Genomic DNA, 13,160 nt, shown 5'->3' with positions numbered 1-13,160 from the left:
GTCTACCAAATGCTATATCCACGTAACATTTTAAACCATGAAATATTTTATGCATTTTCCTTTTTTTCTACAAATATTGTTGCAAACTTGCTGTTAATTGTGTCACGAGGTTCGCATTCCTAATTCTCCAAGGATTTTTAATTCAAATGTTTAACAACCATATCTACGCTAGGTACACATAAGTAGACATTGAAATTTCAAGTAAAATGAACTGTAGCCACATCTACTGGACTCAATACACGTCCCGACATCTAGATTTACTTTGATAAGTTATACAAATACATAATACATTCTTAAATAATGAAGACCCACAATATTAATTTGTGAATCTTCCCACGTTATAAAACCACTTTTACAGGAATGTTTATCCACCTGTATTACTGTTTTAGTTTGCAGTGTCTCTTGCTTTCCTGTTTCCACAGATTACTGTACCAGTTCTTAGGCTTTGGCTATTGAAATCTCTTATTTGAATGAGGCAACACTGGTTATTAAGGCTGGTTTTTTTTCTCTTGTGAAGTTTCATTCTTTACTATGACACCATTTTCCAGAGCAGAATGACTATCTTGTGTCTTCAGGTTCTGTTTTTATGACCTTCCTTTCTATGTTGTTAAAAGCCGAATGAGGAAAATCCTTTAAAATACCAAGGCCTTCTGCATTAAGAAAGAAAGAGAAAAAAAAAAGTTAAAAACACTGCTTGGAAACAAATATATTCTGTTCTTAATTCAAGAAAAAGGTCCATGAACCATATGGATACTAACAGCTGAAGCAATAAATTCTGCCTCCTCCTACTGGGCTTTAACCCAGCTGGGTTAGAACCACCTCAATTACATTGCAGTGATGACAGAGTAATGACCACAGATTTACTTCAATTCTCTCCGGGAGCAGGGCGTAGTGGAGATGCACTCTTCACTTGCATTTTGCAAGGGAACTGGTAAAAATCCCCAACTAGAAATTTCACTAAGTGAATTATCACTGGGATTGGGACAAATTGCAAAAAAGGTGAGCTAAGACTGCAATATACCAAAATGGAAGATGCAAGATTCTGCCCCGTCTTCAAGACAACTACTCTTGCATCTTGTCTTTCAAATAACCTCTTTCCCATTGCATCTTCCAAAGTCAGGCGGGATTTTATTATTATTCCTAAAGTTGCGAGAGTCTCAAGAATTCCTGGCTTTATCTCAGTGTGCTGAGTATTAAACTGAAACCACCCGTCTAGATTTCACAGAGGATTCTTGTTGTCTTCTATCAAACTTAGAATGAGTTTCTCCCAACGCCAGAGGTAAATGACAAGATTGCCAGTGAGCAGAAGTCAGTGAATAGGAAACCCAGTTGAAAAGACTTACTGCATGGTTTGGTTCACAGTACAGAAACAGTGCTAGGTCCTTATAAACCGGCATAAAAAGTCTTTTTATAAAAAAAATCTGATTCCTTTATACAGAGTGAAGCCATGTTATAATCAAACTGCATTACAATGACAGCAACATAAGTATTTAACAGCAGTAGTTTGGGTCAATACCGCTCTCTGAGGACAGACACATGCCAGAACTTGCTTATCTGAACCTAGTTACCCCATCCTCTAAGCTTTTCCCAAATAATATTCAATCTGATTCTAGATTAGCAAGTAACATTTCTCTTGAAGTTTTGTCCAAGGCCTTGATTAAAAGGTTACACACAAAGCATGCCAGGCTGAGCTGCTAGCTTCTTCACTCAGAGACATCACGTATTAGTAAGTTCATCACAGGCTTTGTAAGAAGTGGCGGGTAATTTGCAAGGGACAGCACTAACCCGAGGACTGGGACTTTGCCTCACCACTGGGGTAAAGCCGGATCAAATCACTGCACAGAGGTTTTCCAACATGCTGCTCTCCATCAAGTGAAATGTGCTGCAACTGTCTACTTGGCAGATTTGACATTCGGAGATTCAGCGGTCTTTCACCTGGAAGTTGTTCACAGTGAAACATTGATGCATGAAATGCAAAGCAATATTAAAAAACAGGTAGAGACTTAAAGACATCCTAATTCTATCAGCAAAAGCGCATCCTAAATTCCAGCTGCTCAGGGAAGATTTCTAGCAAAACAAGGCTTATGTAAATATGCTGCTTTGCAGACTATTCCATAGGCACTGCTAGAAAGGGACACTCAGCCGTAACAAGGGGGGAAAAAAAAAAACCCAAACACCACCCTCTCTCTTATTCTGCTCAAAAACCCCTTTGAGATCCTCACTGCACAATGGGTAAGTGATACAAAGAAGCTAGCACTATCAAGAAAAGCTGAATCCACACACCTAATTCTTCCTGTATACCTGTGTACCACATTGCTTGACCAATACACACAAATGAAAACCGATGTTTTAACGCTTACTTATATCGACTCCCTTAGTTTCTCCCTCTACTGCTTCTCTCTGCCCGCCCCCCCCCCAACAAACTAGCTCTTAAAAAACAGATACAAGAACTTCTGGTTGTATTTCTTGTGTTTGTAACATTTTGTCTCATTTCACAACAATAAAAAAAGAAAATCAAACAGAAAGCACTCAAACAAAACAAACACTCCTGAAATTAATTCAAGCTAAGGAATAGGCAGTTGGTAAATCGAAGAGATAACCACAAAACTGTAAGCTTTTTGAAGAATAACAAGCTACTAAGAACGTCATTAGAATCTGCTTAGTTCTAAGTAATTTACATAGCCAGCTCCTCAGGTTTTGTTCCTAGACTGCACAAACAGGTAAACAAAAAGGGGTACCAACTACATTATCTGCTTTACTTTCAACTTCCACAAAGCAAGAACACAAACGAAATGCAACATCCTGCTCTATTTTCAAAACTTAGGATAAAGCTACAGCCAAGTTCTGCCCTCAATAATAGTAGTGCACCCCACCTTCTTCCCTCCCCACGTTATCCACAGGGAAAGCAGTTTGCGCAGATACATTAAGAGTAACAGAGCAGAATCTGACTCTACATCTGATGGCATTATTTAGACTGTAAGCACTTCAGGGCAGAGATCTTGTCTTGTCCATTCAGTGCTCAGTGTTCTACACTAGATAAGTAACACCACTGACAAAGGTTGCATAATATCAAATGTATTTGCTGGCAGCAATGCCATGCCTGGAAGCTACCATACCTTGTCCATCAGCATTATCTAATGACATGCCATTGGGGCTGTGCTCTTCTGAGTTTTGTCTATAACACCCTGTGGAAAGACGTCTCTCTAATGCAGCCTGGTTGCAAAGAAACTCCATCTGTTTTGCCATCACCTTTTCCGACTGCAAATAAAGCAAAAAAATTTTCTCTATATATACATACATATAGCAAGTCAAAACACAGAGGAAAAAAACCAACATCAGATGATGAGACTAACAGCCTAGATAAAGGTTTTTGTTGACTCATATGTACAGATGTGTGCTTTACAGTTTCTTCAAAACCATCGAGCAAACAAAATATTTTTGCACCCATAAAGATTTTCATACTGTACATCTGAATCACTCAAGAATACTTAAAATGCAAGCTGCTGTAGTTCATCGACACAGAAATGCAATGTTAAATTCTGTTCTTCGAAAACACAGAAAAATCACTTTCTGCACTTTAGGACTACAGGTTATGTGAAAAGAAGCTCAAGAAAAGCAAAAAATAATGTCTTAATTATCCAGTTAGCTCTGTTCAAATATATGTCTTCGCAAAGTACTCCAAGAGCAATGGCAACATCTGCTAAAAACTTATGCCAAGATTTCACCAGACATCTTGGAATCTTTATTTTAGGAAACAGCACTACACAAGCTTAAAAATCTGCCATTCTGAAAGTGTAGGATGACAGTATGTTTGTGGGGGATAAAGGTGTGAAATGTCTGTCTAGAAGAAGAACAAGACCTATACACCTCTAGAGAGTGAAACTAAACAATGCAGTGCAACGTGGGAGGAAATGGCGTCTGAATGTTTGTCATTGACTTTAATGCCAAGAGAATTCTAACTTTCAATATAATCTTGTTCTTGAGAATGTAAATAAGCATCTTGCAAGAATAAAAAGAAAATCACAAGTCAAGAAAGTTGATTAAGAAGAGCCACAATGAACCTAAGAACAGTAAGTGTACAAACTTAACATCTACAATTGATAGGAAAAAATTCATTTCTCTTTCAGGTAATGCCATAATTGTTTCAACTAGTAGAGAGGCCTATTAATTACAGAGCACTTAACTTTTCTTGGGAGATGATGAAAGCCCTGACTTCCCACGAAAGTCTGCTTACTCAGCATAGTTCAACAATTTACAAATACAATGACAGCATAACAGACCAGCAAAATCTGAGCTTCTCCAGCACAGTGATGACCCTGACAGCAGGGTAATGACATTTCCGATATTTACTCACTCTGGCTTAGAGCTCATCAGGTTCTGCAGAAGAACACTGATAGCTCAAGCTTGGTCTTGGGAGGTAGGTAAAAAAAGAAACTATTTTCAAACAGTTTACTTTCAAGTGTGCTTTAACTTTGCTATTCTGTCATTCCTGTAACAACTTTGGAACGGTAAAATAATTTTTAAAAAGAATAAAACATTTCTCACTCATGCTATCTTTGTTGTTTCATTGGGATAAAATCAGAATTTTAAACTGCAATAATGCTTCGGATCGCTATAGAAAAACCTGTAGAGTTGCAGATACCTTTAAGCTTAAAATAAATCTCTAGTCCACTGTTATGTAGCAGTGACCAATGAAAAGCCTATACAAGATGAAAATAAGCTTGCAAAAATCAAGTTAATTTAATTGTTATGTGACATCAGAACATGTAGCATAATTGCTTTTTGATGTATCACAATGAACAGATTTGTATAAATGCACACTACTTTGCAATAGAAGAAGGTAAAAGACAGGGTAACACATCTAGTCTCAGAAAACAGGAGTGTAACTCCTAAATGTAATCTTACGTGAAAATTCGGTGATTACATTTGCCCAAATCAGCTATACAAAATAGATTTGTTGCAACTTAGCATGAAATCCCTCCTTGGCAACAACTGGCAGTAGGAGATGCATATTTTGCCTCAAGGCTGGGATACACTACAGAAAAGACAAAGAACGAATCGGAAACCTGTCTTCATTTATAAAAAGCTTTCTGGATACTCGAACACACTGCACTTCCACCAGGCTAGATGTTATTTAGAAAGGCAATTTATCCTCTCGGATCCAGAGGTTCACTATTTCCTAAATACATTGGCCCTTCTTCTTACAAGAAACGTCAGAACCGAGGACTCCAAGATCGCCTACTCTATTCCTCTAGACTCAGTAACTGGAACTTTCCATTTATAGCTAATAACGCAAGTAACACAGCACATACTGTACCACTTGCTCCCAGCAGGCAATCATGTATTTTCAAGCCTACTACACTAGATCTTACCTCCTTGGAACTAACAAGGGTAAAGCTGTAGCACTGTGTCAGAACAGTTTCAGAAGGTAAACCCAAATTAAGAGTGATGCAATCACAGCTAAGCTAGGTAGCCTTTGAAAATTGACGGTAATTACTTTAGTCATCAAAACAATACATCAAAATCAATGTACAAAGACACAGCCCGTATTATTCACAGTGTCGTGTAGCTGGTTTACCTGGGAATTAAGAGCTGTTGAGTCTTCGTTCTTTCCTTTAGCCAAAGCAAGTGGCATTTTGTCTTGCTGATAGAGGGTCTGGACTGTGTCCTGGAAATCAGGATAACCATCCTATTGAGCGTAAGAAGAAACCAAACACGAGGAGGGACATATTACTTATTTTGCTTCCCCCTTTCTGTATACTCAAAAGAAAAAAAAAAAACAAAAACCAAAAACCAAAACAAACCCACCACACCACATTCCTGAACTTCTGTGAAAATTCTGGACTGCCATTTACATGTTCGTGCTATCCACTTCATTTAAGTTTGTGCATAAAACACACACAGCCCCTCTACAACAACTGCTATATACCTAAAATGGCATACACAGACAATCATATCTCATCTCTCACAGTTTCAGGTGAATCCAGACTACTGTTGTCACTGACATTAAACTAGTTTACATTCAGCCTTGCCAGGCAGATTTAGGCCTATGGTTTCTGTCACTCGTTACATACAGCAGCTTTGGTGATTCTTAAGAAATCAAGTTTATATGTAGTCGAGAAAAAAGCGCAGCAGCTGGATATACTAACCTTGAGAAACTGAGCAAAGCCTCCTGAAATTCAATGTATTTCACACAGAACCTATACTAGTATCACAAAATGAAATATCACCATTTTAAAAGTAGGGTAGCAAAGACTTTATATACTATGGGAAATCATGATTCAATAATTCTTCTAGTCTCAAATGCTTATGATATGCAAATCTCTTTTGCAGCTTGCATATGTACCAATAAAGCAAATAAAGTTCCTGTGAAAGCCTGCCAGACTCCATTAAAATAAATTAATCACCAAAGCAAAGGTTCAAGATGAGAAATTTATCCTGCTCGGCATTATAAAAGGAAAGCTCATGTAAAATAGAGGAACATCCAGAAACGTTAACAAAAGCACAGTATAGGTGACTGTTAAAATGTGAGAGGAAGCTAGAGATCTTAAGACAGATCCAAACCTGAAAACAGTGACATCTGTCACTGAGGATCCGCAGACCCAAGTATCAGAAGTATGCCAAATTAGGTGTATTTTCCTTGTGGATTCTCAAGGCACATGCATGTAAATAATAACATTTTTGACAATAGCTGGACAAATGGCTTACAGCCCAAGAACAAGAAAAGCGATCTTTCAGAAAAACCACAGAGGAAGGGCTACAAGGTCCATGCCGTTGGCAGACTGCCCACTGACCTGCAGAGCCATGGCCAGACCCTCAGGGCAACGTAATGCCAATAGAGCTATTCTTTATGCTCAGGAAAAAAGAAAAAATATCTGTCTGAACACTGCATATTGCTTTTATCCACCCAACATACTCCCTCAGGGAAAAAATAAACATGATAGGTATGCAAAATTTCCTAACCAGGTAAATTGCCACAAAACCTCATCCTCTAGAAACAAAGGCTTTGCAGCGCATTTCCAGGAGCACTGACCATTTTCATAGTTAGACCTGAATTTGTTTGGGAGAGGAGAACGATTATGTGTAGGAAGATGAGAAACTGAATACACGAAAACATATCACTCAGGATCCTATTTTTGCCACAAAACAGGTAACACGGCTCTTTATAACGTATCTGTGATCACTCGCCAACACAAAACCAAAGGCTGCTTCTTGAAAGTAGGGCCGGCTGCCCGTTGCCATGACTGTCACCCGTCAGTCACGCAGATAACTCTCGGATGAGGATGCACTTCTGGATCACCTTCCCGGAGCCCTTCTCCACCGCTGGCTGTTCCCCTCGCAGCCCCATCGGTAAGGGCTGACAAGGAGCAGGCTGGGCCAGGCGACAACCTGCTCTGTACCACGTTTGCCTGGTGGTTCCTCCTCCCTCTGCGGTCAGGAGGGCCTGCTGCATGCACTGCAGCATTTTTGTTTTGCCATGCTGCTGCTCAGTTGTTTTTCAAGTGGCTTCGTGCAGCAGATGTTCTCAGTCCCACATGTGCTTTTTTGCTCCCTCTAATGACATTTTTCCTATGCAAACAGTAGCTTCTACTGCTTTTGCTGTTTTTGTGAAAAACACAAATCCCACACTTTGACTGGTTTTTTCAACCTTCTCAGCAATGGTGGAGGTGGGCCTTTTCTCTCCTCTCCTCTCCCTCCACCCATACCAGCACCAAGGGAAGACGCTTCCTCACAGCCTCCGCTCAGGTCTTCCTGCCTGTGCCCCCTTGACTCCCACTGAGCTTTGGGAAATCAGATTTTGCAAGCTCTCCGCACCCCTCTCATTCGGCTGAACGGAGACACTGACACACACAACAATTCCTTTATACCACAGACAGCAAGAATATTTTTAAAACCCTCTTTCTTCGCTCTCTTGGCTATTCACACTGACTCTGAAGGGGAACCTCGTCAACCCCAATACAAAGCAGCAGCAGTGATGAGTAGCCTCTCCCTCCGTGACTTCTGCGCGAGATACCTGTGACTTGTTTTGCTTTCTAAGCTGGTGCCACAACAGCTCATTGCTTTGAGCCGTGCTGGTACTGAGTCACAGAAGATGACAAAAACAAGGGGTGCCCCCACCCCACAACACCTACGGAGGAGGGATCCTTGCTCTGCAGGAGGATGCGCTGTTTCCATTCTCCTGTCCTGCTCTTGTCCAGAGCACAGTTAGGAACTACAAGCCCTTTTTTATAATCTGCTTCCAAATCCCAATTCACTCCATTCCCTTTTTCACTCCCTCCACACCTTTAGTCTGTCATTTGCCTGGAATTTTTTCCCTTCTCTCTACACTTCACTCCCACAGCTCGCCCACCCACTCTACGAATAAGAGGGGGAGAGCTCGCAGGGGAAGAGAAAGGCTTTTACAGGTAATTTGATGTAATTCATGGCATATTGTTTCTTTGTAATGCTTGTGTGAGTTTCGTATTCATGAAGAGGATAAATTTACAACGGTGGCTGTAACCTGGCAATGTTGCAGCTTGTACACACAGCTCTGCTAGCTCTGCTCAAGGATGACCTTCAGAGTCTCTCTGGAGGTTTTTTTAAGTGTTATTATATTTCAGGAAATTAACTCATCTTTTTTTTAAGTAATCTTTTACACTATGCAAACAGGGTGTGAAGTCTTTCCAAATTCAAGCACTAGTATTTTAGACCATGCTTTGCAGAGACATTAATGACTAATAGGTAAAGGAATGGTGAATAATCACAATACAGAGTTCAGCCTTAAAACAGAAAGGCAAAATGACCTTTACAAAAAAAAAAAGAAAAAAAAAAAGACAGACAGAGCTAGTTACAACAACAACAAAATCACCCATGTTCAGATCCTCTGCATGATATTAGCATGAGAATGAGCTAATAGAGCCACAATGAAGCATTACAACTTTAAAAACAGGATAAGGAATTCTTATCCAGAACAGAAGGAAAACTCTGCAGCATTTGCTACCATTTTCATTTTTACCTCCACCTTTCTAAAAATAAAACAAAAAACCCACAAAATCCCTAAACATACTACTAAAAAAAGGACCTTTTTTCTTTTTTGCAAAATGCAAGCCCCAAGAACCCAAAACACCACATGTAAAAGTGATCTACTGTGTAATACTGCATCTTTTTTTAATTTCTTTGAAGAAAAGTCCATGTTTTACAGTGTGCCTCAGAATTATAATGCACTGAAGTAATGGTTTACTCCCTAGAAGACTCCCAAACTTGTAAGGAAAAAGACATTTACGCTGGTAACAACATTGGTCATTTCATAATTAATAATGCTATGCTATCAAATGAAAGATTGTTTCATTTAGTTTAATTTTCAATTTCTTATTTTGGAAATAAGTCCTATTTCTGAAATAGTAATTTGTACAGTTAGGACATGAAATTTTCACAAGCATTTTAAAATACGATTGGTAATTTTAGATAAAAAGAAAACCAAGTAAACATCCTTTCTCAGAATTACTGAACTAAAAAGTACCTAGAGAAAACAGGCCTTCCAGACTCTTAAGATTTCACCATGTAGAAAATAAGAGAACGCACATCCTCTAAGGCTGTCCAAATTTCCTGCCCTCCAAAAAACCTAAAGTTTCAGCCTGTATTTTTCGGAATTTTAATTTTACTTTTTCTTTCAATGAAGATCCTGTGGAAAAAAGCACCTCCCTTGCAGTGTGTCATTGTAGATACTTGCTCATCATCAATTATTACTGAATGAAGGAAAAACTTCCTAATGCTGAAATCTAACAGTCAGTGAAATACTACTTCAAGCAGAGGAGTGGCGGCTCCCCACCAGCTCTTACAAATTAGGACTAGACTGGACAAAAGCGGGGAGACTAAAGGAACCATCCTGCAACGCATTGGTCAAGGCAGATAATGGTGAAGGTGGATAAAACCATTTAATGCAGCTTTTCCCTGCTCTCTTTTGTGGATCGAGGAACAAGCGTAGGTCAAAGCAAATCCTAACACATGTAAATGACATTACTGACTTATCATCAAAGCTACCAGTAAATCCTCAATGCACGTGCATATTTTGTATTGGATAAACTCAAACTACAACTGTACACAGACTGATGGAACTTAATAAATAAATAAAAAAGATTAACTCCTCTATACCTATATCATAACTGCCTTTTCAGAACTAACTGCTCTCACTGGGGTTTGCTCACAGGAAAAGCCTTTGTACAGGTAACAAAGCATCGCACTACTAAAAAAATGAAAGCCTTGCATTCAGTGCATCATTTATCACAGAACGAGTTACATATGAGAAACGCATTCCAGACTATGCTGCAACTTTTCTCTACAATTAAAGGATATACCGCATACCTGTGTCACATACAAATCTAGCTCAGGCCTAGCTTACATTCTAATGCACATGTAACCTACACTTTTTGGAGTAGACAGTACAATAAAAAACCCCACAACACTTAGGATGAGTTAGATACTCACGTAACAATGAAACAGTAATTTTTTTTTTTTTTTAATTAAAAGTGACTTTTTAAAAGGCCTCAAATTTACTTTCCAGCAGCGATAACTGAAGAAAAAGGTAAACTACATGTATGTTGCTCCTGCACTCCTAACAAGAAACTCCCAGCATCTCCATAAGCAGTATCTTGAGCAGGTGCATACATTAGCCATGTATACATGTGCTTTTTACACAAAACTAATTACAAAAAACTGTAAATTAATATCTACAGGCACAACCATTTGTGTTGACATATATAGCTTTTAGTTAGCTTTTGACTTTTCAATATGATCAGTTTTATAATTCATAGCATAGTCAGAGATGGCTAGTATTCCGCCATCAATCCTCATCCAGAACTCTGGATTCTGGACACGATCAAAAGCTGACTCAAGCGAATTAAGCAAAGCCCACCTCACACTGACTTAAAAGCAGGAGGCCTTATGGGAAGACATTTCCTATAGTGCTTGAGCTTATTCCACCACAGGAAGTCAGTCAGACCCATTCCTCCCCCTCCTACTCACTCAGAGCGCAAAACACTGAGAGTAACTTTACCATTAAGCAAATCCTACTCTTTACCCCTGCTCCTACAAGTTTCTCCATCAAACATTCACATTTGCAGAGACAGTGGTTATGTTCTCTGCCTCTCTTTCTCACGCCCATTAACTGTCTGCCAAATGTTTTTCTGACAAATTTCCTTAAGACAGATCCCTTTGAAACAAAAGTGAATTTTAGCATGCATAGGACAAAATACAGAAGTCACAATACTGTACCTCTATCTTGATTCTCTTTGGTGACAGCTCATCCCTTTCTCCACATTTAGATCTAGAAGAGAAGACACGTACACTATCAGTAAACAGCACATTAACCCTGACCATCAGAAATAATAATGAAAAACAAAGTCAAGGAAAAAAAAAAAATCAGGCAAGAACAAGGGAGATGCACAGAAAAAGCCTCCAATTCACTTGGACTTGGCAGTAAATACCACTCAAGTGTAGAGGAATACAAGCACCTTGTGTTGTTTTCAAAAGTGTCAAGAGACTCCTGCAGTCTTCTTCCGAACAGAAAGGAAAGCTACCTGAGCACAGAGAATTACAAAAATGCCTTTGGCACTGCTTACCCAGAGTGGATGTATATTTACATCAATCACTATGGAAGAAAGAGGAGCAAAGGAAAACCATAAAAAGCTCTTAGAAGTGTAGGAAAATGTATTTTGAAAGGATATTGCACTACACATGAGGGAGTTAACATTTAAAAGCAATATATAGAAAGTATTAAGACTTTCAATCATATTTATTAATACTAAAGTTTTAATTGTATTTAAAAGCTGTTAAGCCTTTGTTACTGTTTCATAACAGCAGTTCATTTAACGGAACAGTAACAACTGAAATTAGGACTCAGCTTCAGTTCCTTTAAAGCAAGTTTGTAAGCCACTCCCTATGACCTTATCTTTTTCGTTCCCTGGAAACTAACAAGCCAAATCTGTATATGGGAAAAAAAAAATAATTGATACATTAAGCAGCTTTGGCTACTCGGCCTATTTACATTAACCTTGAAATACAGAAATGCCTCAAATACTTGAAATGCCAGCCTCTCAGGTGCCTCAAACATGCACTATCATCACAAAATCTGGAAAACTAGAGAGCAAATAAAAAGGTAATTCAAGACAGCTAAATCTTAGCAGTTTGAAAGCTTCACGACTTAAATAGCATTTTCCTACCTTCCTCAGAAGAGCACTTTGCTAGCTAAAGAGCAAGAAGAAAGTGTCTCTAATGTTTCAAAAGAAATACTATCAGAATGATTAGTTCCCTGAAAGTAAAGGTCCTTCGAGTTAATTAAAACCTTACTTGGTGGTCCTGTAAGTATACTTGTACGTAACTTCTCGAGAGATTTGCCGAGCTAGTGCGAAGAGTTCATCTCTCCTGGTCAACAACGCGTTATCTTTTACACACAGCTGAGCGGCTGCTTCATTAACTGTTAGCTGGAAATTAAACACAAAAACAGGGATTCATGATTTTGCATACTTTCACCCATTGTGCTTGTAAAAGTACCTGTTCTTCTGAAATAATAAAAAATTTCAATTGCAAGTAAAATTACCTATAATTGTATATTAAACCTTGGAGGGTTTCTTCAGTTTATTTATACCCTTACTAAGCCAGATAAGCCTCTGGGAAGAAAAAAAGATATAAATGTAGTAGGTACATTTAATGTCCTTTAAAGTAAAACGTTATTGTAAGACTCTCTCAATGTGCGCTGCTTCTGCCTCATCCCAGAATTAATTAAATCTCAGTATAAAACAGTAGCTCTGAACGTTCACAGTGTTTGGCTCCCAAAGCCTGGTTTACAGGGAATACTATTTTTATAAATGCAATATGCCCAGGACTTGGGGGAAAAAAGAAAAAAAAAAAAAAAAACCTAAAAAAAAAGGGAAAAAAAAAAAAAAAAAAAAACCCTGACAGTGTGGGTACAGATGGCTTTCCCTGGTGAATACAGCATAAATTCTGTAGAAGGTGATGGTTTAAGAAACGATTAAACTTTTTTTAGCTATGTTTCTCACCCTCGTGTTTGTGAAGACTATCTTCAGACATGAATCAAATGTAACTTGTTTCAAGGATGTTTTCCTGAGCCTGCCGGGACACATTTCTAGTGCCTCTGCTGCTGGCAATAGTTTCATAAGGGGGGG

The 13,160-nt window shown here is 38.7% G+C and overlaps 1 protein-coding gene across 1 annotated transcript; it reads right to left on the bottom strand.

Annotated features, from left to right (window-relative positions):
* Positions 1-402: 402 nt before the first annotated feature.
* Positions 403-12,464, bottom strand: LOC104082382 (NGFI-A-binding protein 1-like; the record flags this gene model as incomplete). The annotated part of the gene is made up of 6 exons (XM_009585496.1): positions 403-650; positions 1,786-1,935; positions 3,117-3,258; positions 5,579-5,689; positions 11,251-11,302; positions 12,325-12,464. Coding segments are annotated over 6 exons (687 nt in total), but the record flags the coding sequence as incomplete, so codon positions are not given.
* Between the last annotated feature and the right edge of the window lie 696 nt (positions 12,465-13,160).

This window comes from Fulmarus glacialis, unplaced genomic scaffold (assembly GCF_000690835.1).
Source record: "Fulmarus glacialis isolate BGI_N327 unplaced genomic scaffold, ASM69083v1 scaffold14029, whole genome shotgun sequence".
Lineage (NCBI taxonomy): Eukaryota > Metazoa > Chordata > Aves > Procellariiformes > Procellariidae > Fulmarus > Fulmarus glacialis.
This window is presented reverse-complemented; position numbering and strand designations above follow the sequence as displayed.